General features: G+C 45.6%; 2 protein-coding genes and 1 long non-coding RNA gene across 7 annotated transcripts; all 3 read left to right on the top strand.

The window, feature by feature from the left end:
• Positions 1 to 602: 602 nt before the first annotated feature.
• Positions 603 to 7,861, top strand: LOC109517568 (zinc transporter 7-B-like). 5 transcript variants are annotated; one of them, XM_019872793.1, is made up of 5 exons: positions 5,916 to 6,050; positions 6,158 to 6,198; positions 6,968 to 7,231; positions 7,322 to 7,413; positions 7,508 to 7,861. In XM_019872793.1, the coding sequence occupies exons 2-5, from the start codon at positions 6,180 to 6,182 to the stop codon at positions 7,541 to 7,543; spliced, it is 411 nt and encodes a 136-aa protein (XP_019728352.1). In that variant the 5' UTR covers positions 5,916 to 6,050; positions 6,158 to 6,179; the 3' UTR covers positions 7,544 to 7,861. The 5 variants fall into 5 exon arrangements, 3 of the variants coding, with proteins under 3 accessions (XP_019728352.1, XP_019728353.1, XP_019728351.1); XM_019872794.1 differs by having other exon boundaries at positions 5,920 to 6,050; positions 6,968 to 7,171; positions 7,286 to 7,413; XM_019872792.1 differs by having other exon boundaries at positions 5,920 to 6,050; positions 6,968 to 7,171; positions 7,256 to 7,413.
• LOC109517570 (uncharacterized) lies at positions 2,995 to 19,746 on the top strand. The gene is made up of 4 exons (XR_002168571.1): positions 2,995 to 3,119; positions 3,269 to 3,309; positions 3,788 to 4,581; positions 19,734 to 19,746. It is a non-coding gene; the product is annotated as an uncharacterized LOC109517570 (long non-coding RNA).
• hibch (3-hydroxyisobutyryl-CoA hydrolase) lies at positions 8,312 to 15,975 on the top strand. The gene is made up of 14 exons (XM_019872785.1): positions 8,312 to 8,440; positions 8,659 to 8,701; positions 9,120 to 9,251; positions 9,328 to 9,412; positions 9,620 to 9,700; positions 9,819 to 9,871; positions 10,721 to 10,799; positions 11,780 to 11,925; positions 12,046 to 12,132; positions 12,225 to 12,283; positions 12,404 to 12,485; positions 14,459 to 14,578; positions 15,366 to 15,399; positions 15,476 to 15,975. Exons 1-14 carry the CDS (start codon positions 8,409 to 8,411, stop codon positions 15,589 to 15,591), a joined length of 1,149 nt encoding a protein of 382 aa, XP_019728344.1. The 5' UTR covers positions 8,312 to 8,408; the 3' UTR covers positions 15,592 to 15,975.
• Positions 19,747 to 23,861: the final 4,115 nt, after the last annotated feature.

The raw sequence follows: 23,861 nt of genomic DNA, 5'->3' as shown, positions 1-23,861 counted from the left end.
GGCCCTGATGGAGGCAGGTGCGGGCTTTTCCAAATCAAGACCATCCATCCATTATCTGAAGCGCTTTTTCCTCACGAGGGTCGCGGGCGTGCTGAAAGCCTATCCCGGCCGTCTTTGGATATTAGGCGGGGTACATCTTGACCCGGGTGCCGGCCAATCGCAGGGCGCACATAGAAAAACAAACAACTGCGCTCACAATCACACCCTGGAACAATTTCAAGCGTTCCATTGACCTGCAACGCCTGTTTTTGGAATGTGGGAAGAAAGCGCAGTACCTGGAGAAAAGCCACGGGGGCACGGGAAGAACATGCAAACGCCACACAGGACGGCTGGAGCCGGAATCGAACCCTGCAGCTCTGCACTTTTACCACAGGTGGACAAATAACTTTCCGGATGCGCTCTTCGTATACTGCCCAATATATTTGTACTCCAAACTGTACTCCTTCTCCTTTGTGTTATTGTTACAGTTGAACATTCTTCACACGCACTGTTGCAAACAGCGTTGGCGTCTCTTCAGGGCTTCATGCACATTGTCCGAATAGTTCCGATTCTGTGAGGACACCAAAATGCAGATTACAGATTAGAGTCCCTCCAACACCTACATTGAGCTCCTGTAGGCGTGCCACGAGTTAAATAGACTCTGCGTGGACCGGCGGCAAGTAGATTCCGCCCAAATTTTGCAGTGCACGGTAAGTGCCTGGATTTCTTTGACTTGAGACTGCATACGTGTTGTCTTTCACGCACTGACCGTTGCATTTTTCAAAATCATTTCAGGCAACAATGCATCACAACAAGCGCGGTGAGTAATCTGTCATCACTTCTTCTTGCACAGCCCTTTTCCTTCAACAGAATTTGTTTCCTTTATTTCCAGGAGGACGCTGCGGTGGTGGAGGTGGCAAGCCCAAAGGTGGTCACAAGCACGGATGCGGACACGGACCGGAATGTAAAAAATGTCAGCGGCGCCGGCGGAGGCACAAGTGTGGGCACAAGCATCGCAAGTGTCACAAGAAAGGAAAAGACTGCCACGGGGTGAGATTCACCGAGGACAAACTCACTTTACCTCTCTGGTTTTATTCGTTTATCAGGAGCAGCAGTGATGGCCCTGGGTCACTTTGACCCGGAATGTCTTTGATTATCCAAAAGTGCCAGAAAAGTTGATTTAGATTCCAATATTACAAGGCTGAAATGAGAATAGTCATGTCTTTTCCTTTTTTATTTTTAGTATACAATAAATAAGAAATAAGAAGGTTGATTTCAGAAAAACTTGTACAGTATTCAATATTCATGTTTTCATCATACAAAAATAGTCATATTCTTAATATATTTTTTAAATTACTCATTTTTAAGAAAGATGTATATTTTCTGAGTTTGAATTTATATTTCCATTTTATATATATATATATATATATATATGTATATACTTTTTTTAAAATCGGTTATCAAGATTGTAGTTAAAAATATTACTTTTTTAAATTGTGATATTCTGAGAGGAATCATTTATTTCCAGGAAAGTTGCATAAATTTGAAATTGAAGCTGTAATATGAGAATAAAGTCCAATATTCTCGTGAAAACGTCAAGTTGTAGAAGGAAAAAAAAGTTGAATACTTTTTAAAATAAAGTCAAAATCACTAAAAAGTTTTAGAAGTTCAAGAATATTTCCGTTTTTTTTTTTTTTGTTGTTGTTTTTTTTCATTAAAACATGTCCGAATCACAGGCTGATTTTCTGCAATAAATCTCACAAAGAAGCGCAGTTCCACTTTTTTTTAATGAAAAAAAAAAGCTAAAAATACATGACAGAAAACAAAGCAAAGTACAAATACAAAAATTGCACTTGTAAAATTTCCGCTGCCTTCTTCCGCTACGGACATCATCAATGCAGCTCAAATGGACCAATCTGACCCGCCACATAACAGAAGGGGTTAATTTCCACCACGCTTGTGCACTTAAGGAATAAAACTGTTTTGTCATTTCCGTCTGCCTAAAAAATTTTTTTGCTTGGGTTCCGGCCCGCCGCTGTTTGCAGTCGTCCAGCAGCTCCTGCAGCAGCACCAGCAGCAGCAGCAGCAGCGACTGCGACTAGAAGATGACGACAGCCAGACCCGGCGGGCCATCAAGCATCAAGCATCCGCTTTGCACAACTTCTTTGGATGGAGATGATTATACAGGTTGTGCAAGTGCGCATACTTTGTGAAGATGCAATAAAATAGATTATGAAATGAATCAGCAGAAGACTCTGTGTGTGTCTGTGTGTGTGTGTGCGTGCGTGTGTGTGTGTGTGTGAGTGTGTGTGTGTGTCCCCCGACATTTGTATGCAATAAATGAGATTTGGTCACACTTTCTCTGGATCAGGAGGCGTGTCCATATTTTGGAGACTGTTGCAGATTATCGGATGTCGACAACACGTTTTTTTTGTTTGGTTGTTTTTCTATAGAGTTTTTTTTTTTTTGTTTGTTTGATTTTTTGTTGTTTTTTTTTTTGTTTGTTTTAATAAATGACCGCATTATTCAAGGGCAGGGACACATTTCCCCGCAGGAGGGAATATCTGACTTCCCACAACAAGCACAGCCAGTCCCGAGGTGAGCAAGCGTCCATCAAAACACAGTCAGCAGCTCATGTCAATGTTATTTGATGTATTTCTAAAAAAATAATGAGAGAGAGGATTGTTTTGCGTGTTATTAATCTTGGGTTAGTTATTAAATTCAGTTAGTTTGTCAGTCAGGTTATATATATATATATATATATATATACACACATAGATAGATACATAGATAGATATAGATATATAGACATATATAGGTAGATATATATATAGATCTATAGATAGGAAATCCCCTAAAATGGGTAGTCATTTTGATATATATATATACATAGATAGATAGATAGATAGAGATATATAGACATATATAGGTATATATATATAGATCTATCGATAGGAAATCCCCTAAAATGGGTAGTCATTTAGTGCAACGCTATTAACGGTGAAGCAATCTGCCGTAACAACCGGCCCTCAATTTCTGGAGGTGTGGTTGGAGGCGGAATGTTTTTTTTTCTGACTTCTTATAAAAGCGTAGCCCGCAGTCAGCAGGTGAGCAAGCGAGGCTCTCAACTCCAGCGCACGGTAAATTCAGCATCTCCATCACCAGAATACAATTTTGCAAACACCTTTGTCAAGCTTGATAAATGGAAGCGCTCGTGTCAAATGTTGACGCCTGTGTCGTCGCGACGGAGCCTGTATGTAGTTTACATATTCGCTTTCTTTCATTCCAGGGTGTCGATCCGAGATTTTGACAAGCAGAAGACCATTCAGGGTAGGCCTCTTTATTTCTGTTTTTTCCACACTGTTTTTTTAAATGACTTCTTCGCATTGTTGTTTGGTTCCTCACAAGAGAACAGTAGCTTGTGTCACTCATTGAAACCTCCAAAACCTGTTTCGAAGAAGGGAATTTCCTCACATTTCCTGTTGCAATACTTCCTGGTTTGTAACACAGTTTGTGAGTGGCGATTTTTCTTAAGACGGAAATCGAACGAACCCTCCAACCCCAATTTTCATGTTGAATTCTCAAATCATCAGCATTTGTTGACATTCAGGGTGCCGGATTCCGATTGGGCCTCATTTGGAATAGTTGCTAACCATGAGTTTGAACAATGTGTCCATTTTTGGGCCTGGTGAAACCAGCGCGAATACCAGAGAGCTGCCTCTGGGCGAAAACCCGCCAAATTTCGCGACTGGCACAGCTTTCCGAAGGAAGAGGTGCACCGTTACGAGAATCTTTTCTTCCCCTTTAGGCTCATCTCAGTGACGATGCCGTACGGTCCATACAGGCCCTGCGTTCCTCCGCGGGTGTGCTATCCCGCAGCCCCGGCTTGCGGCCCCTACGGAGGGTACAGGCCGGGCTTTGGCTACGGCTATGGCTACGGCCACGGCTACGGGCATCACAATGGCTACGGGCACGGATACGGCTACCACGGATACGGGCACGGATACGGCCACCACAGATACGGCTACGGCCACAGAGGATGTTCGATACAATAGAATCTATGACCTTGAAATGTACATGTTGACATACGGAGCATGTATATTCTCAGCTCAACAACAGCAGCAATCGTTATAACAATCATTAGTTGCAATAAAATGGGAATCTGAAAAGAAAATAATGAATGGCGTCGCCGCATAAGCCAAATCAGCTCTGTTGTTCCATTTGTTTCTCAAGAACAGCAAAAATCCTATTGGGTCAGTTTGGCCCGGGTTGTGTGTGCATTTCCAAAAGTGTCCCAAATGGATCCGAATCCCAATATTGTTTGCATCTCATCTTCATCATGAGCAAATTTCCCAGGGCTACGTCCTCAGAGGCTAACCCAGCAGGAGAGTCAAATAGGCTGACGGGGGACCCAAATGGAGCGAGTTACGTAACATTGAAATTCAACACTTGAGAGAGCAAGTAGAGAACCACGGCGCCGCCTGGTGGAGACCAACCTTACTCACCGGATTTAGTCCTCTGCAAAATCAAAAGTGATGCAGATAATGTCCTGACCACCAAAGTCATCTGACCGCTGTCCAAAAATGCTTTGCATTGAACAAAGTCTCTCAGGCCAAAAGTCAAACCAGACTCAACGGCTACCTGGAGCAGGTATGCGGAGGGAAAGCGTCCTCGCGTCGCCCTTTGTTTTGACTTGGCTGAACTCGTAATGTGAAGCAACATTGATCCATCGCCATCTATTTCTCCAAACACACACTTGTTATCTTGAGTGATGATTCTAAATTGAGCGGGGGCGTGAAGGGGGAGTGGAAATGCTGGTTTGTCTGCTGCCATTTGCTTGCGCAGCCAAAGTCACCCATGACCTGCACAAGCTCAACTCCGATGGAAGACGCGTGGATAGGATGTTATCAGCCAACACGTGTGTGCTTTCTTTTTTTCTTCTTCTTTTTATGACATCTTTATCACAAGGGAAGTCTGAATAAGGACCTTTGTACTGTACCATGTGATTTTGAGGGGTGTGACATTTACTTGTCTTGTGTTGTGGAATTTCTGCAATGGAGAAAGAATGCCTTGGGGAAACACAAAAATGGACTCTGCTGTGGTTCACAACAACAAATTATGTTCGATGTCATGTGAGATATACTCAAGCTATATGCGCTATAGTAAAGCTTCATAAAGCGACAGGCATGTACTGGCAAAAACAACCGCACATCTGGCTATGTGGTCCTGCAGGTCAGATATATGTATCTGTATTGGCATAATTACCAGACGCCTTGTGCGTTTCGAAGCGGGAACACAGGACAGTAAAACAACCCTTAGTGAAGCTCCCGCATCTATCGGCATCACGACCACAGACAACTACGCACTGTATGTCACCCTGGGAATTTCGATGCTGGGACATGGGACAGATATGTGGACAGTTCAACAAGCCTTGTGAAAGCTACATATTGGTATAACAATCAGACATCTAGGTACTGCTGTATGTGAGTTTTGAAGAAACAACACAGGACAATTCAACTACCTCCAAGCTATGTCCTGGCATGACAGCCAACATGTGTGACACAAACAATTCTTTTGAAAGCTATGTATTGGCATAACAATCAGACACCTGGCTATGTGGCCTTGTGGGTCTTGAGGCTGGAACACAGGACAGTTAAACCAACCTTCTTAAAGTTACGCATACATCTTGGCATAACATCCAGACAATTCGGTACACATGAGACAGAAGTGGACGGTTAAACACTGCTTCTAAAAGCGACACATTGGAATAACAATCAGACACCTGGGGCCTCAAAGGGGGAATAAGACTAATATTAAAACATCCGGAAAGGAAAGTCAGTGCAATCAATAATGAATCTCATAAACAGTACCCATTTTTAAAAAAAACGATGTTTAATCACTCGCAAGGGTGTTTGGTCACATGGTCAGCTGTTAGAAGACACACATTTGGAAACACACACAGGTTGTAGTGGGAGTGTAGTAGAGGCGGGCAAGTCAAGGAGTGGCTTCTCATAAAAGGACCAACAAAAAAAGCAGGCGGCTGCATTTGCAACTTGAATCTCCAGCGTGCAGTAAGTTGCTCTCTTTTTGCTCATTTTGTGATTCTCTAACAGATTGTGCAGATACTGAACTTTCGTCATGTCTGTGTGTGTGTGTTTTTTCCCCATCCCGATCCCAGGGGCTTCACTTGTTGTTGAAAAATGTACGGAAACAACCAAGGTAAACCGCGAGGCCACTCCGAAAACTGAGCATGACTTTGGATGACCTCTTGTGAAAGTGCCATTTGTCATGAACGACTCTGATGCAATTTGACCCATGAGATCAACATCCATGTTCATTGTTTCTGTCTCATTATGAACGCCATTACTAAAAAGCATGTCAATTGATCTTATTAAACCTTCTTAGGTTGCAGCTCAAACTGGCCCAAAAATCGTATTTCAATCTTGAAATTATTTTGCTTCTCAGGAGGAGCAATAACTAACATTCCTAGGTCAATCCGACCCAGTCCTTGTTGTTTACATACACGAAATACGTGCTACTTGGAAGACCTTTGAAAAACTTCAAAGTGGTCAATTTGACTGGTATTACACTAACAGGGTCGATTTGATCCAAAGCATAATAGGCGAATTCGGTGTATATTTTTCCTATTGGTATAAAACGAGCCCATTTTGACCTGAGCGGGTCAAATGTGTTCGTATTCCAGTACTTCAAAATGGATCAATTTGACCCTCAGTCGACTTGACCGAAAACATAACAGGAATGCGTCAATGCATTTTATCACTTTGACAGGGGTCAATTTGACCTGCAGTGGATTTGTCCTAGCAGGACTATTCACTGTTTGGATTGAAGCCGCAACTTAACAGGAAAGATTCCTATCCAGTGTTTTTCAAGGCCTTTCAAATGGCTCCTAGTGAGTGACCTGCGTCATGAACAGGAAGATTCACTGAATCGACTCATCCCGCTTCTTTTCTTTCCTCTGTCTGAAAAGGAAACCAGTACCCCCAGGGTTACCCCAACCAGCCTGGGGGGTACCCGCAATATCCTCCCGGGGGATACCCTCAGTATCCGCCGGGCGGCTGCCCTCCTCAGCCCTGCTGCCCACCTGGCTGTGGACCGGGTCAGGGGCATGGACATAATCACGGCCACGGTCATGGACATGGACATGATCATGGACATGGACACGGACATGATCATGGACACGGACATGGCCATGGACATGATCATGGACATGGACATGGACATGGACATGGACATGGACATGGACATGGACATGGACATGGACATGGCCATGATCATGGACACGGACATGGACATGGACATGATCATGGACATGGACACGGACATGGACATGGTGGTCATTGTCATGGCAAGCACAAGCACAAGCATGGCCACAAGCATGGCAAGTGCCACAAAAAAGGAAAGGACTGTCACGGGGTAAGACGTGTTGCTCCACGTCAGCATTTAGGAAAACCAAATTGCCATTGTTCATTCATGTGTTGTCTATCTGTGTTCTTGTTTTCTTCTTTAGTCGTCCAGCAGCTCCTGCAGCAGCGACTCCGACTAGACCAAATCAGCCAAGATGGCGGCGGAAATGTGACGTCGCCACCAAACATTTGAAGAGGACAAGGATGCGCTTCACCATTTTATATTTGCTTCTTTTGCTACACCTAAAAAAAAAAAATGCCTACTGTATGTTGAACCATTAAAACAAAGTAAGATGTTTTTTTTTTTTTGCTTCTTAACATGTAATGAGAATTCCTTGCTTTGTTTGTTTGTTTGTTGTTTTTTTTTTTTAAGCAAATGCCTCCTGGAACAGATATGGACTTTGCAACAGTGCAGTGACTTGACTGACGAAAATAAAGAGAAACTCCTGGAAACTGACCTCACGCATTTGCTTTGGGAGAGTCTGAACTGTGTTTATTTGTCCAAGCCGCACCTTATCCCAGCAGCATTTGTCATCTTGGAATCTCACATCTAATCTTGTTTTGATAGTCTGAATAAATCCAAGATTACTGTCTTGACCCTCTGCCCTGGGATGGACCGCGCCTTGCCAGCACTTTGAGAAGCAACAGCTGGACCTCTTGCCCTCTTCTTTGCTAGACGAAAAATACATGTTTTTGTTTCTTTTTGAGTGGAAATAAATACATATGTACTACTAGGTGTCAGTTACATGAAAGCCAAACAGCTATCCTACCGGCTCAAGCCATGGCTTTAACATCAGTTTTTGTTTTAAAGTATTCTACCTCTGTGCCCACATTTCTGTGTACAAAGCAAGGAGGAATACATTTTCCAGCTTTCATCCGGGTGCCCATACGTCACGGATGAGATAGCCAATCAGGAATGGCGGCGACCTCTTTCAGGAAGTGAGCTTGGAGTCGGTGCAGCGTCCGAAAAAAAACACAAGCTAACAGGCTAACAGAATCAAAGTCATGTCTTTAACACTAGTGACGTCCAAACACAGGTATTTGCCTTTTGTTGTTGCCATAAGGTGTTTCTTTTGCTGCCATTTTGAAATTCTGGAAGCATGTTATTGGGCCCAGTCACACTGGGGTGATAGTTTCTCACGACTGTGGAAAAAAAAAAGAAAACATCACTTCCACGTCGATCGATCGGCGGAGCGTTGAAAAGTAACTTCTATGTGAGAACAGAGGCCAAGCCTCATGTTGTTGCTTCTTTCAGACTGAGGGCCATCTGCAGACTTCATCGAATCCAAGGACACATGGTGAGTGAACAACTGCTTTGGGGTCTTCAGGGGGCTTCTCAAAACCTACTCAACAAGCAGTCCTCGGTTTACGACAGAGGATGTTATCAGGTTACGAACGACGCGCAATGAACTCGGGTGCCAAAAAACGTCACAAGACGCAAGAAGGCGCGCTCAGTTTCCCGCCGTGCAATTTCCCAATGGATGGTTTTACACTTGGTTACAGATGTTTTTCATGCAAAGATTTCCTGCAATTGATGCTTTTATTGTGTCGTAGATTATTGATAGACTTCGCCGTATTCCGATGGACCGTATGTGCAAATTTCACATCGGTCGCTGCTGCGGGAACGAAAGTAGTTTCCGTTGTATGACAATAACAATATTCAGTGTTAAAAATTCATTTGACGTATCAAATGAAATAGTTTCCTCTTGGCTCCAGATGTCCAGTCGCGTGGAGCCCGAGGTTCTCCTGGAGAAGGTGTGCCGGACAGGTGTGATCACCCTGAACAGGCCCAAAGTGCTCAACGCCCTCAACTTGACCATGATCCAATCCATCTACCCTCAGCTCAAGGTACTGGCTGAAGCGCTCCTCATGAATGGTCAACCTCAATTTCACGGTGCGCCATTTCAAAATGTTGCCTTGTTAGAAATGGGAGAGTGACAGCGACACGGACCTTGTGATCATCAAAGGGGCAGGCGGGAAAGCCTTCTGCGCCGGCGGAGATGTCCGAGGTAAATTCCAGTGGTTGTTCTACTAGGCTGCGGTTTCCGATCAATCACTCGTAACGCAGTCAGTTGCCGTTTTGAACTATGCCGCGTGCGCAGAAAGCCGATGCAGATCTTTGACTGACGGACTTGTTCGCGTGCCCGAGGAATTTGGTTTCCTGAGGATGAATAGTGACTCTCTGTCGCATTTGTTGCTTCGTGTTTTCCTTTCAGCACTGACCGAAGCAGGGAAAGTTGGCGATCCCCTAACTAAGAACTTGTTCCGTGAGGAATACATTCTGAACTACGCCATTGGTGAGCTTTGAGAAATTTTTTTGGGGCAATAGTTCACGAAGTGATGTATTGATGTGAAATATCCCGCAGTCTCACATATTAGAAACCTTTTGCCTTCTCACACGTGGGATCTTTTCAGGAACATGCCGGAAACCGTTTATTGCCTTCATTGACGGAATAACAATGGGAGGGGTGAGTGGAAATGATTCCTTTTGACTAACACTCATGATGACCGTGACGTGTTTTGACTGCTTCTCAATGGGGTTGAGGTCAGGGGACGATCCAAACGGAAAGGAGAAACATGCGTTTGGAGCCAGTGTCGTTTCCCCCGTGCGCTGCAATATGTAATTCCGTCTGAGGGTGTCAGCAGAGGTCCATGTCTCTTACCTGCTGGGAGTGCATGGTGGCACCTGATTGGATGATGCTGCATTGTTGCCACCCTGCACGAGTCAGATATATCTTGAATTTAAATGATGACCTTACCCCCCCTGAGCCCCCACCAAAAATAACCAACGTGAATCATCAGAGAGCTTTGCTGCTGGGCTTCGACATATTTGTCTGTTGCCCTTATCCCTGTCTTATTTATTTATTTTTTAAAATTTCTTTCGGATGCCAGAAATGTTCGTGTGTCAGTGTGACCCGCTGCCTGTTTAGTCATGCAAAAATAAATGCATGAGTAACAAAAAGCAAAATAAAACACATGAATAGGCTTTGGTTCTTCTTTCAATGTAGTCAAGTTTCACGCATGACAAAAGAGACCAAGGTCAAAAACTTTTGCTACTCTACAACTAGTAAACTCAATTGAAAATACAAACCCCAAATAATCTTCTCAAAGGGGCGGTAGCGATAAACAAGTTGCGCACACCAGTCCTGGACGTACCCAAAATCATCTTGCGTCCCAAATGAGGGCAATCGCCACAGAAACTTCACAGCTGCGCGATCTGCAACCAGTCACTCGAACGGGATTTCGGTCTCCCATCGTCGTGACTTCATTTGTGACCGACTCGTTGGCAAATGACTTTTCTGGTTCTGCGCCCGCAGGGGGTCGGCCTGTCAGTTCACGGACGTTATCGAGTGGCCACCGAGAGGACGATGTTTGCCATGCCCGAGACGGCGATCGGTAAGCCGCAACGTGCCTGCGGGATGAGAGATGACTTATGGAGGAAAATGATGACATTAGTCGAGACCCCAGCCCAAAATGGTGCTTTCAGCCTCCAAGGCCCGAATTTACTTTGCTCATCAGCGGAATTCCCTCGAGGCAGATGGCCATCGCTCACACGATCTCATCGCTTATTTTCTTTCTTAAACCAAACTCACTTTTCCGGGCCTTTCTTTGTTTGTGAGCGTAACACACATCAAACTTGTCTTGGGGATGCTTTAGAAAAAGCTAAAAGGCATTTTGAACTTTTTCAGTTTCATCAACCCTTTAAAACAAGATGTCAAACTCAAGGCCCGGGGGCCAAATCCGGCCCGCCACATCATTTTATGTGGCGCACGAAAGCAAATCGTGTCGTTTTTTTTTTTAGCATGGTTTTTTTTCCCCTGAAATTTTGATTTTTCTTCACTGTTTCTTCCCAGTGATGGACTCTCCACCAGTGTATCGTGTGCCCAATTTAGCTCGCCGGTAACCAAAATGAGGAGAAGCGCAATGGAAAATGGATGTTAATAGCAACAATCTCGTCTTTGCTAATGTTTTGTTGCACTCTCGCTGACCTGTGAATATCCCGCCGACAATCTCAACAGATTTTCCTTCCTCAACCTTCCGCCACGCGCTTGATGATAATGCGTTTTCGCCCAGGAATGAGGTCAGCTGGTCTCTAATCCCGCTGCCACACAAGCACACACCGGTAAAGCTTCCGATCCTGTTTAGAAATGCTGAATTCCAATGAAAACATCGACCCAGTTCCATACGCAACACAGCCCAAATGAAATATTTCACAGTTCGTAGCGTGTGACACTCTCACGTCATCCTGTTTTTGAAGCCTTGCCGAAACGAGCCCGTTTTGAGGAGGCGTTGCAGTCTCCTGCAAACGAGCCACGACCGCGCTTTCCTCGTCTCGACCTCCGTGTGACCCGAACTCGTGTTTTTGACCGTCGCAGGCCTGTTCCCCGACGTGGGAGGCGGTTATTTCCTCCCGAGGCTTCAGGGCAAGTTGGGCCTGTTTCTGGCTCTGACGGGCTTCCGCCTCAAGGGCCGCGACGTGCACCGGGCTGGAATCGCCACTCACTTCGTCGAGTCCAAGAAGGTACGGTCGGGCCTGGCGTTGCGGCTGCTTCCGTTGCTTCGCTCTTGTCTATAACCTGGCCGCAAAACACAGGCTTTGTTTCGCATGATCCAAAGGCATTTCATTTGTTCCCTGTAATAGATGCCGGACCTGGAGAAGGAACTGGTGAATTTGAGGTCTCCCTCCGCTGAGAATATCTCCAGAGTGTTGGAGTCCTTCCAGAACGAGGTGAGGAGCCTGAAGTGAAGTAGTGGCCTTGCAGATTCGGTCAGGCGCAGACTGCTTTTGGGTGTTGATTCTGCATTTGCCGCTTCTCTCAGAGCAGCCTCGATAGTGACAAGCCTTTTGTCCTGGAGAAGCAGATGGCCGATATTGACAGGTAGGCAGCCGGAAGCGCCTGCTTCATATTACGCCAACCTCTCGGTGATGATATCGTCTGAATGCGTCGAAAATGTAAAACACGCACGCCACATCGGCGCCGTTGCGGTCCTCCCCGCAGGCTCTTCGACTCAGCCACGATGGAAGGCGTCATGCACAACCTGAAGGCTGATGGCTCCGAGTTTGCAAAGAAACAAGTGCAGGTACATCGCCCTGAGGAAGATGCGGTACAAAAAAGAAATAACATGCGCGTTTTTCGGGGTATGATGAAAAGTACAAAATGAGCGGGGTCAAGATACTGTAAAATCCCATGCACCCGTGTGTACTGCACCCCTGCCCCCCAAAAAAAAAGAGAGAAAGAAATACAAAAATATCACCCTATAAACATGAGAACATGCAAACCCCACACAGGGCGGCCGGGGCCGGAATCGAACCCTGCACCTTTGCACTGCGGGGCAAATGTGCTAACCAGTTGTTCACTGTGCTGCCCCACAAAATTTGTGTTATTTTAGTTTATGTAATTTTAAAAAAAATAATAAAAGATGTTCATGAAAGGTTTTTGGGCGGGCTGTGTGTGTTCAGGAACCCTAAATCAGGGGTCCCCAACCGCCGGTCCGCGGACCGGTACCGGTCCGCCGTACTTCAAAACAAAACGCAGGAGCTCGCAAAATGAGTTAAAAAAAACTGCTGGAGGTCGCAAATGAAAGCGGCCTTAAAAGTATGTTCGAGACAACTGGATTAAAGTTATGGCTGAATACTCTGAGATCGCCACAATAGCACTGTTGCTATTTCCGACATCCTACCTGTGTGAGGCGGGGGGTTTCTGCAGCAACGGCGACGAAAGCAAAATTACGAAGTAGACTGGACATAAACCACACACTTGAGGTGTCATTGTCTCCTATTACCCCGAGATGGGACCGTCTGGTTGCAGAAAATCAAGCTCGGTGCTGTGGTGAGTCGTCATTTTCATGCACTTTGAATTTGCGTTGTATCGTATTTTGAAGGCATTAAACATTGCCATAGCGATCGGAGTGTTGCGGCCAGATTAGACGTTCCTTGTGTTTATTATTATATTTCGTAAACGCCACAGTTTTCATGCAGCTTATACCATATAGTTTTGTTGTATTATTTCCGTCACACCTTAAATGCCGGTCCGTGAAAATATTGTCTGACATAAACCGGTCCGTGGGGCAAAAAAGGTTCGGGGCCCCTGCCCTAAATGATGATCATGACATTTCCACCACAATTTCAAAAAAATTGCTCATATGAACGAATCACTGATTGGCAAATTTATTTGTTGGAAGAAAAATTAGTGCCGTCTGTTGTGTGAATGTGTGTTGGCATTGTGCATGTTTGCAGGTTCCGCTTTGCCATGTGGCAAACATCTGTTAGCAACGCGGGGGACACGGCCAGCCCATTTGAGTGTTTTCGTAATTAGCGGTTGCCGCAGTTAAAGCGCTTAATGGGGTTAGTGGTGGTTTTGTGCCTGCATCTCAATCCCCCCCCCAGGGTGGGGCTTCAAGGGAGAGGTTGTGTTTCACAGCAAAGTAGCTTCCCGAAAACTCATTTGCCTAATTCTGTTTTTCCCACCTCAAATCCATTTGCAGCATCCAACGAGGTCAGGCGAGGAGGGATTATTGAAGGGGGGGAAAAAAAAACAAGATTAAAGGCCCCTCCTCCCCGCATCCCCCTCCATCCACTGTTTGCCGCTTATGTCCTCCTCATCACACTCGGGATTAATAAAGCAAAAGCACTTTGCTCAACCCCGCTCTTACGTAGCGGGTCAAATTGACCCATTTTTATGTGAATAATAGCCACATGTAGTTTTTGGGGATATAATTTTTCCCTTGAAATAAAGCGGAGATAACTGTTGTTCATTTCTCATAGTTCTGTGTTTAAAACAGTTTGGGGCAAAATGAGAAATTGAATCCACACATACAATTAATTTCTTAATTTGTCTTGTGAATTTTTGGGGAGAGAAATGCACCAATGTCTCCGAAGTCGGCCGCTTGTTTTTGGCTGCATCCTGTGATGATGATGAACACGGCCACCAAATTTGGGGTCCTGGAACGTTCCGCGAGGGCGCGACGGAACGATTTTTGCTGAGCGGTCGTGTTGGGAACGAGCACTTAGATCAGCTTCTTCTCTTTTTCTGCCCCCGGTTGTCCTCCTGCAGACATTGTCCAAGATGTCTCCCACCTCCCTGAAATTGACCTTCAAACAGCTGCAGCTCGGCGCCACGCTCAGCCTGCGGGACGTCTTGGTCATCGAGTACCGCTTGAGTCAGGCCTGCATGGTAGGAAAGCACCCCGCTCAAGACTCGCGTCCAACGGGGACGCCCTCCTTCTGCTTTCGAGTTCGGTCAATGAACCGAGCCTTCCTGGCTTGGTTCTTTCGACGCGCCACGAAAATTGTTCACGGGCCAACGGCGGTGCACCCGCCGCCGTGTTCAGCCATCCCAAAAATGAGGTGGTTGGTTTTGAGTCAATCCCCTCAAGTAAAATCCTTTTTTTCCCCCCTTCATTTTTAAGATGAAAAAAAGAGGTCAATGTTTTTGTGCTGCGTGTGTGCCAGAGTGCTCAGATGTCGTAAAATAGGAAATAAAATTGGAGCCAAAAAGTCTGGAAATTCAACATATTTGCCCCTTTTAAGCCTGTCGTGTATCGGGTCAGTGTGACCCACTCTACTTTTAACTCTCAAAAAAAATGTTCAATCATTGACGACAACTGCACCAACTTTTTTTTTTTTTTTTTGCTAAAAAGAGAAAAGTCATTTCAACGTTTCTGCCCCCACTTTGAGTATTAGGTCTATCGGGTCAATGTGACCCGCTCTTCCACTAAAAATGCAATCGATTTATTCTGTATTCATAATACTAAAAAAGAACATTCACAAGGCTATCCCTTTTTTTTGGAGGGGCGGGGGTCAGTATGACCCGCACAATAACTGTATAATTGAAACATCTAATGATGGGCTCCGTTGGTTATACTCTTGAATAAAATGTTCCTTTACAACAGCAACTTGACACGCAATGTGGATCCAATTCCTTTTGAGCCGTAACGTTTGCGTCTTGCGTTGCTTTGCAGCGGGGCCGGGACTTCTACGAGGGCGTCCGAGCCGGTAAGTCGGACGGCGCGTACACGCGTCGCGCCTGGAAACGTCGCTCGACTCCTTCTCTGTGTGTGTGTGTGACCAGTTCTGGTGGACAAGGACCAGAATCCCAAATGGGAGCCGCCTACCCTGGAGGAGGTTCCGGACGCCAGCGTGGAGCGGTGCTTCTCCTCGCTTGGTGACACGGATCTGGTGTTGTGATCGCGTCACCTGACAATTTTCAACGCGTGCGCCGTCGTGACCGATGAACTTTGGATCAGGTAATAACGCTTGCCAAACATGAAAATAATGAGGGCCGGCTGACTTTTTCATTCTTCGGAGAGAGGTCCAAATGTGTCTGCTGACTCATCAAATGTGAAATGAAAACAAGCAAGTCGATCTTTTTGCCGTTTCTGGAAATGTGCTCGTGTGTTTCCGAGTTTTGCCCCAATGTGGGACCCCGCCCGTCAGGACTCTGTAGCTTAGCCGGGCCAAGATCCAGAGCCGGCAACACCACCTTGTCTACTGTAACCCGCCTTGCATTCTGGGTCAAACTGACCGCGTGCCAGAAATAAAAACAAAAAAAACGTTCAAAATTGGGATGAAGCTCTTGCTGATCTGTTTTGATCCTTTTTATGAGTTTTAAACCTACGAATGGGTCGCTTTGACCCTCCCGCTATGTCGTGTTTCTCAGGTACACACACAAGGTTCAAAAGGGTCAATGTGGAAAAAAGAAGGCCAGCAGAAGTCTAATAATATTCTTATTATATTATTATATATATTTTTTGGGGGGGTGGGGCAACTTTTTTCCAGTTTACAATACAACGGTCAAAATGACTTGCGTAAAAAAAAAGTTATTAGAAGTCCATTTTTGTGAGTAGTACATTGTGCCAATATGTGAATTGATGAAGCCCAGCGGGAAAGGTCATGTGGAAAAATGCTTGGACTGCCACCCGAGTCCTGATTCCGTCTTGTGTGACTTCAGCACCGCGCAAGCGTCCGGCATAGCACGTCAGCCGCGTGCTCGCATGTCCTTGTATGGACAAGGTGTCTCCGCTGATGTAGTGGCGTCGGTGCCTTGGCTTCTCATCAACTAAACAAATTGCTCGGTGCAGCCCTGCTTTTGTTCCCTCCGGATGGTCAGACAAAGTGCAAACGCATTGCTGGGCGAGAAGGCCTTTTGATTGATGTTTTGACTCCTTCGGCGCTCGCTTGAAGCTGACCCATCGGAATAGTAGTTTTCCATTCACGTCTGTGACATGTCTAATATGAATGCTTCATTTCACCCCCGAGGCCAGTTTCACTGAGCGACGTGAAATTTGGTCGTCATGTTTATCTGGAGAAGACCCACAAAAAAAGGTCTTGGGTGAAAGTGGCCGTTTTCGGGTGACTTTGCCCATTTTATTCATTCTGGAGGAAACTTAACATCCGGTAGCAAATCAGTTCCCGGAGCCAGTTTCTTAGAGCTTCGAGAAATTTGTTAGTCATGTCTATCATGAGTAGACCCACAAAAAAAAAAAAAAGCCTCAAGAGGCCAGGATCAAAATAACGCAGAAAGTCTGCCGTTTTGACAAAAAAGCCATGTTCCAAAAAACACAGGAAGTGAGGACATAGAGCGTCAACAGTGTTTTGTTTCTGACACTTTGGGACAATCAAACACGGTCAATTGTCTGCCGTCTTTGGTAGAAAGTAATGCTATGGATAATCAATTGACTAAACCGCGTTATTGATTGCATATCCCAAAGTAAACAGATGCGTCATAAATGGTTCGAAATGGAGTTGAGAATGAAATCACGTTGAGGGAAATCAAATGTGCCTCGTGCCAAATCGAGCCAGCCTGCGACTTTTTTGCGGTCTCTGAGAAACTACGGGAGGCCCGCGGGAAACCTTTCCGATCAACATGCGGTCCGAGTAGCTTCATTATTTATTGATGAAACAAGAGCAACGCGCTGTCTTGAATGTCGAGCGAAGCCGTGCTCATAAACGCTCCGATTTATGGCACGAACGCTTCCCGCTCAGCGCGGACTTGATTTGACGAGTCGCTCCAGCCGCCCTCGCTGTCAAATAATCAGCCCGGCTATTATGTCATGTCCTAATCTTCCCCCCGCTGGCGCTTGCTTGCTTGTATTAGGTAACAATGTTCAAAGATCAGAGCGATAAAGCGCCATAAACGCATAGCAAGCAGCCCCGCGTTCAATGGGAACTCTCGTCGCGTTTTCGGATCGCTCTGTGTTTGCTCTTTAGCCCCTCCCCTTTGTTTGAATTGGCACACCCACATGGTGGACAAGTCGATTGAAAAAAAAAAAAGTGAATTTTAATCAATTCAATGAGTTCACATTGTCTACCTTGTGACTATGCTCATTTTTTCCCTCTATGGGCGGGTTCTGTTTCTTTCAACTCACAAAAAACAAGTCCAAGGGGGACTCCGATTGGCGAGCGGCGCGCACCTTTCCGCCACATCTGGCGAAGCAAATTTGCTCCCTTTTAGTACCGCACGGTTGCGTTTGACCCGCCGCATGTTAAGCATCAAAAAAAGAAGGTAACACACAACAGCGCCATTCATTTGGGGAGAAATACCGATAACTCCCTTTCGGCCCTGGGTCAATTTGACCCGCAATATAACGGCACTCTCTGCATCTGTTTTTCTTAAACGGCAGCTCCGATGGAGATAACGTCAAATAAATGGACTTAAAATTTGTGCGTGTCAACTTTGCAGCCAGCTTCCCCGCAGCAAACCAAATGACATCCGCTTAAGAAGAACCGCTGAGTCCACTTTAATCTTTAGCGTGTTAGCAATATGTTTGGGATTACCCCCGTCCGTCGCCGAAGATTAGCACACTGCTTCCACTGTTTTTGTCCATGTGCCGAAGGTTGCTCGTCCCAAACCCGCTCTTGATACTTCGTGTGCGATGGGCCATTCGTTTCCTGTCCAAGCCGTAAAGACCAACCATTTACCGACAAACGGTGGCATTACTTCTGTTCCACAAAATCTTTCAGTCACTGTGTGCAACAAACACAAAATGGTGTCTGAACAAAATATCCACAGAAACACTGGAGGCAATCAACCTGAATCGTCCTGTTTTGGATCAACGTGCGCAACACTTCTTCGCCCTTCTTTTATGTACTGTAGGTTATGTACTCCCGACAATGTTCCTGGGTCAATGTGACCCGGAAACGGTGGCATTACTTCTGTTCCACAAAATCTTTCTGTTCCTGGATCAATGTGACCCGATGTGTTAAATCGAGAAACAAAAATACCAACCCAAAATTCATTTCTTTGTTCCCAAAAATGAGTGCAAGCAATGAAAGGAAACAGTAAGAAGACTTTTCTTTTTTTTTTAATTCCACAAACGGGTCTATTTGACCCGGAATACACTTGAATGCTTAAGGAGATGATACGGTTGCATATTTATGCTGTTGAGGGGCATATGGCAGTATTTTCGAGTTAGGTCATCGAAAACGGGATCGCATTTTCTAACAATCGGGGTGGTCGCTTGATCACCTTGCCCTCCCCTTTTCAGGTGTAAATGTTTCTGCGGCGGCTGTTGCGTCTGGTGCAAATGAGCCACTGCTCGCCGTGTCTCCTTCACTCCAGAGTCCAACTTTGGTTACCGTGACAACCGGGGGCACGGTATGGCGTTGCGACAAGGCAAGCGAGTCTGATGAACGCAAGTGCCTGCATCAATGGTAAATGCGTGGATTGTATTTTCATTGGTGGATGCAGTACTTCAACCCATTTTATTACTCTTGTCACTGATGCTTCCGCTACAGACGGGTTCAAGGCAGAGTAGTTTTGGTTACCATGACAACCAGGAGTGGAGTCGAGGGGTTGTGACGAGGCGAGCGGAACTTTAGTAACCCGTAAAAAACTTCTGTGGAGCACTTGACAACCATTTTTCTTTCTTTTGGGGGGGATTTCACAAAAACTGTCAAACAGGACCACAAAGAAGCCATTCAATTTGATTGCAAATGCAGACAGAAGTGAAAAACATTACAGTTATAATTCCGTTTCAATTTTGGTCACCCGTGAAGACACTAAAAGCACAACTTATATTTTCACTGGTGAAGACAGCATTTCATTACCAAACCACCAAATGTCACTTGGCAATTAATGTAAAAGACCTGTGGCTGTGGCGCATGCAGCGGACACGTCGCAAGTTGGGTGCACCCAGGACTGGTCGCGTTTCAGAGTCTCATTTCCAGCTGGGGACGATTTAGAGTCTTCCGTTAACTTCAGATGACTTTTGGCAAGAAAAGTGGGACGCGCCCTGGAATGTTTGCGAGCCAATTGCAGGGCACATGCCATCAAACAGCTGTTCAAACTCGAGCGGCCGTGTATTTGGAATGTGGGAAGATGAGCCGAGACTCAAAACCGGGACCGCAGAACGATGAGGCACACGCGCTAACCGTCGGCGACTGTGATGACGTGATTTAGCGGAGCCCCGTCGGGGAGGCGTCCAAACAACATGCCAGTGATTCGCCGTGGGGACCCCTGAGAGGGAAAAGCCGGAAGTCACTTCTTCACCTCGGATATCATCGTCTCGGAAACATTTGGTCTTCCATAGTCACGTCACGGCACGTCGCACTCGATGTACGGGATGTCGCCGTAACGGCGGTCCACCTCGGCCCACTGCTGCACGGCCCGGGCCATGATCTCCTCCGAGAGTTTCTGGGCGTACTCCAACAGCGCCGGGTCGGCCCGAGGAGAACCGTCCTCTGAGCGCACCAAGTAGGCCTTCTCGCCCCGCATCCTCGCCGCTTCACTGTCGGCGTGGGAAGCGCTCCTCTTGGATTTGATGCAACCCATGGTCTGGAGGATGTAGCATGGATGGACTGCTGGGGACGCCTGCCAGGCCGAGAGTCCGCATGCGTAGCTGCTAGACTATACCGAGGTCGACGGGTCTAGAGACACGCATCCTTGGTGGAGATGGTCTGGATCCTCCGGCGGTGACGAGAGCTGGCCCCTGCAGACGAAAGAGGGTGTGTGATTTACGGTGCAGATGCCAAGTATTCACAGCGCTTGACGTCTTCCTGATTCTGTTGGATGTCCGACCTATTCCCAAATGGATTCAAGTCGTTCTTTTTGAAAATCTGAAATTCTCTAAAAGCAAAGCCCTGTAAAAACTTAATGGAAGCATGATTGCTACTTTAGTTGAAGACGTTCGATGTGCGCCCTTCAAACACTCGTCCAAAGTAATAAACAAATGAACATCGATGTGAGTCCTTGAGAGCGGTCTCAGGGGGCTTGTGAGGTTGTGGGGGTGTCCCTCTGAAAGCCGCCGGCCTCCGGGCTGTTCTTGTGCTGCCAATGTTTTACGGCTTTCTGTCCTTTTGGTCTATTGAGGTGACGCGACAGGCCGGCTCCCTCCCATCTGTCCCAGCAGCTCCGTTTCATCCACGAAAGACAGTAAACAACACATTGTACGAGCTGGCTGTTTGTTTTCCACTGGATTGTTTGGGCTCGATTCATACAAATATTGACAGTCATTACAACCGCCTAAGTACAGTTGAGTTGTATTTAACTTTAAAGTCCAATATTTTTTCATGTAATCCTAAAGATGTATTTTTTTTTAAACTTTTAATTCAGTATTTTTTCAATTGCACTTTAAAATTCAGTGTGCGTGCATTTATTCTTGGACCACTGTTTGTTCGAAGCATTTATTTAAGTAGCGTTTTTCGTTCATTTAGAAAATGATTATTTATATAGTGTCCATATTTTCCTGATTTTAGGCACAGTGTTAGATTGCACAAGGTAAGAGTGGTTGACAGCAATATTAAATATACTTAAGAATAAGATATTTACCGACAAACACTTGGTGGTCTTTGGTCCTGATGATGGCACTTGGAGCCCAAATGTTGTTTTTTTGTTGTTTTTTTTTTTTCAGGTGAGACTTGGTGTAAAAAGTTTGAGAAGCAGTGGTCTGGAGTCCAGAGTCTCCCGCAGAAGCGAAATTATGGCCCGATTTGTACGAGGGTGTGGGACGGATCTGTTTGAACGGGGTTTGTATGAAGGGCACAGGGGGTCTTCGGTTTACGACCGTCCCGACGTACAGCGTCTCGAGGTAACGAAGCGTAAGAACATAGGGCATGCTTTGTTACCGTCGTACAGTACTTCGTGATTTTCCCTTGACTGATAGACTACGGCGCGTCCCGACCTACGTACATAGGAACGCAGCTCCGTCGGACAGCGAAGATCAACCATCCCCCGTGCTGCATCATTGTATCGAATAGATTACAAGACAGATGTTTGCTTCAACCTCCTCGACCTCTGCAAGGAAAACGAGCACACGTGCAGCATGTGAGCAAAGAAAAGCATGACATACTTGGAAAGGCGCGTGACGTCATCCCGGTCTCCTGAGCGCACGGGAACGTTCAAGTTGACGCGTGCAGATAAACAACAAACAATCCTCCTCTTCAACCAGCCCCACGAAAGAATAATTTGCACTGGTACCGCTCCTCACTCGATGCACATCCCGTCGGGATGTGTCGGTCGCGAACGAGCCGGTACAAAGAGCCGGCTCTGTCATTTTCCTTCTCTCTCGCTCTCTCTCTCTCTCTCTCTCTCTCTCTCCCTTTGGCTCAAATCCAGATCGTCTCACCTGCTGGTAGCCAACGACAATGTCGTCGTCGATCGCTACTATTGTCACGGCAAACCAGCAAAAGTAATCCTCAATCGTATATTTTTTTTTCATTGCTGCGTACGGTCGGATTGATAAAGCATGGTGTGCGCATGCGCGGTAACCCGTTGTCAGGGTTTTTGTTGCTTTGTCAGGGGAATCGTAATCATTTATAAGGGCAGCGATTAGCCAAAGTTTACAGATATGCAAATATTTGACTTTTCCAGTTCCAACTCGTCCAGAGGATCATAAACACAACAACAAAGACCAACGTGGTGAGAAGGTTTGTCATTCCTATTGGTCACCAGTAGACGGCGTCCTTACGTTTCGTAAAGACCTTGTCAACACCGTCGACGATGGGCGCGAGCCTCTTGCGAGTGTGCGGTCTAATTTTACAATGATTGTTACTGCTGTTAGCTGACATTAGAAAGCGAAATCGGGTTTCTTGTTTCCCCTTTCCAATGACGGGCCCTCGGCTGGAGTTTGAGACCGAAATGTTTCTGACATGTTGATCGATATACAGTGAATACTTTGAGGGGGAAAAACTATCGGGGCCCTCAGAAAGTCATACGATGTTTCCCCAATCTGAAACGAAGTTTGATTTCACCGCGATCCTTTGGGTTTTGCAGGGGACCAGCAGAGAGCACCCCGCCAGCATCCAGACGAGACTTGCGTCTCAGCTATTCCAGCGGAGTTGCCCTGATCAACAAAGCATCTTGAAACAATGAATAAAGTTGGCTTGCACGTTTTGGTAGTGTGCTTAATGGGTGTTTTATTTGCACTTTATTCACGATCACCAAAGAACAGGGGTGTCAAACATCCGGTCCGCAAGGAGGTTTGATCAGGCACGCAGGATAATTTAAAAGTGAAAAAATGCTTAAAAAGACGGAATAAATATTTTTTATAAAGTGCAATTCATGGAATATCCGCTCGGGGGAAACACTGTTTTGATCCGAGGAAAAGACAACATTGTTTTGATCAGAGAAGAGACAACAGCGGCCTCAGTCTGTCACTGAGACAGGCCCAACACAGCAGACGCCATCTAGGACATGTGAATACTTTATTCTTTCCACATATTATAGCACTCTCCTTAGTTTGTAAGGTATAGGCAGGGATTACATTTAGATTTTATATGCTTGTGTAAATGGTTTAAAATATCTTTCTTTATAAATCTCGTTTAATCTTAAATGTGCATTACTATATTTTTCAAGACCAATTGTTAAGGTTTTGTGCCTTTGTACAGTCAGTGGGATCAGTTGCAATGCAGATACAGTCAAACCTCGTTTTTCATCCATAATCCGTTCCAGAGGCTGTTCAAAAACCGAATTGTTTGAAAACCGAAACCACGCTCTTTTTAAAATAAAAATGTTTATTGAACACGTCTGCTCACAAAGTAAAGCCACACGAGGAAGCATCACTTCCTCGTCTCCCCGAGTAAGGAAGGCAAATCGTGCATTCAAGTGCGCTCAGTTTGTTTGAGAACCGAAATTTGTTTCGAGAACAGACACGTTCGAAAAACTGAGGTTTGACTGGATGTGAATGATAAAACTAAATTGCACATTTGTCAAAGGAAATCTTAGGTGCTTCATGAAATGTTTTTTGAAAGATGTGTTCATTAAATTTCAACATTTTCCGAGTGTTCTTGTGCATCTTTAGACCAAAACAAAGGAAAAGACATGTTATTTTGGTTATTTATAGCAGAGTATGGTATAATTTTTAATGGTCCGGCGCACTTGACATCTACCGAGGCCCTATGTGGCCCACATGCTATACATGGTCGTTTTTCCGGCTGAAAACGCCTTACTATACAATATAGTACAGCGTTTTTAGCCGGAAAAACGACCATGTTTACCATGTGGGCCACCTAAGGCCTCG

This window comes from Hippocampus comes, unplaced genomic scaffold (assembly GCF_001891065.2).
Source record: "Hippocampus comes isolate QL1 unplaced genomic scaffold, H_comes_QL1_v1.1 scaffold242, whole genome shotgun sequence".
NCBI classification, from domain to species: Eukaryota; Metazoa; Chordata; class Actinopteri; order Syngnathiformes; family Syngnathidae; genus Hippocampus; species Hippocampus comes.
The sequence above is the reverse complement of the archived record's forward strand: the minus strand, read 5'-3'. Positions and strand labels throughout refer to the sequence as shown.

What these genes read in the sequence shown, in the direction of transcription:
- LOC109517568 (XM_019872792.1), top strand. An exon ending in ACATGGACACGGACATGATC is followed by an intron (nt 7,172 to 7,255) that starts ATGGACACGGAC and finishes ATGGACATGGAC; the next exon opens with ATGGACATGGCCATGATCAT. An exon ending in AAGGAAAGGACTGTCACGGG is followed by an intron (nt 7,414 to 7,507) that starts GTAAGACGTGTT and finishes TTTCTTCTTTAG; the next exon opens with TCGTCCAGCAGCTCCTGCAG.
- hibch (XM_019872785.1), top strand. Translation starts at nt 8,409, where the DNA reads ATGTCTTTAACACTAGTGACGTCCAAACACAG. An exon ending in CATTCTGAACTACGCCATTG is followed by an intron (nt 9,701 to 9,818) that starts GTGAGCTTTGAG and finishes GGATCTTTTCAG; the next exon opens with GAACATGCCGGAAACCGTTT. An exon ending in CATGCCCGAGACGGCGATCG is followed by an intron (nt 10,800 to 11,779) that starts GTAAGCCGCAAC and finishes TGACCGTCGCAG; the next exon opens with GCCTGTTCCCCGACGTGGGA.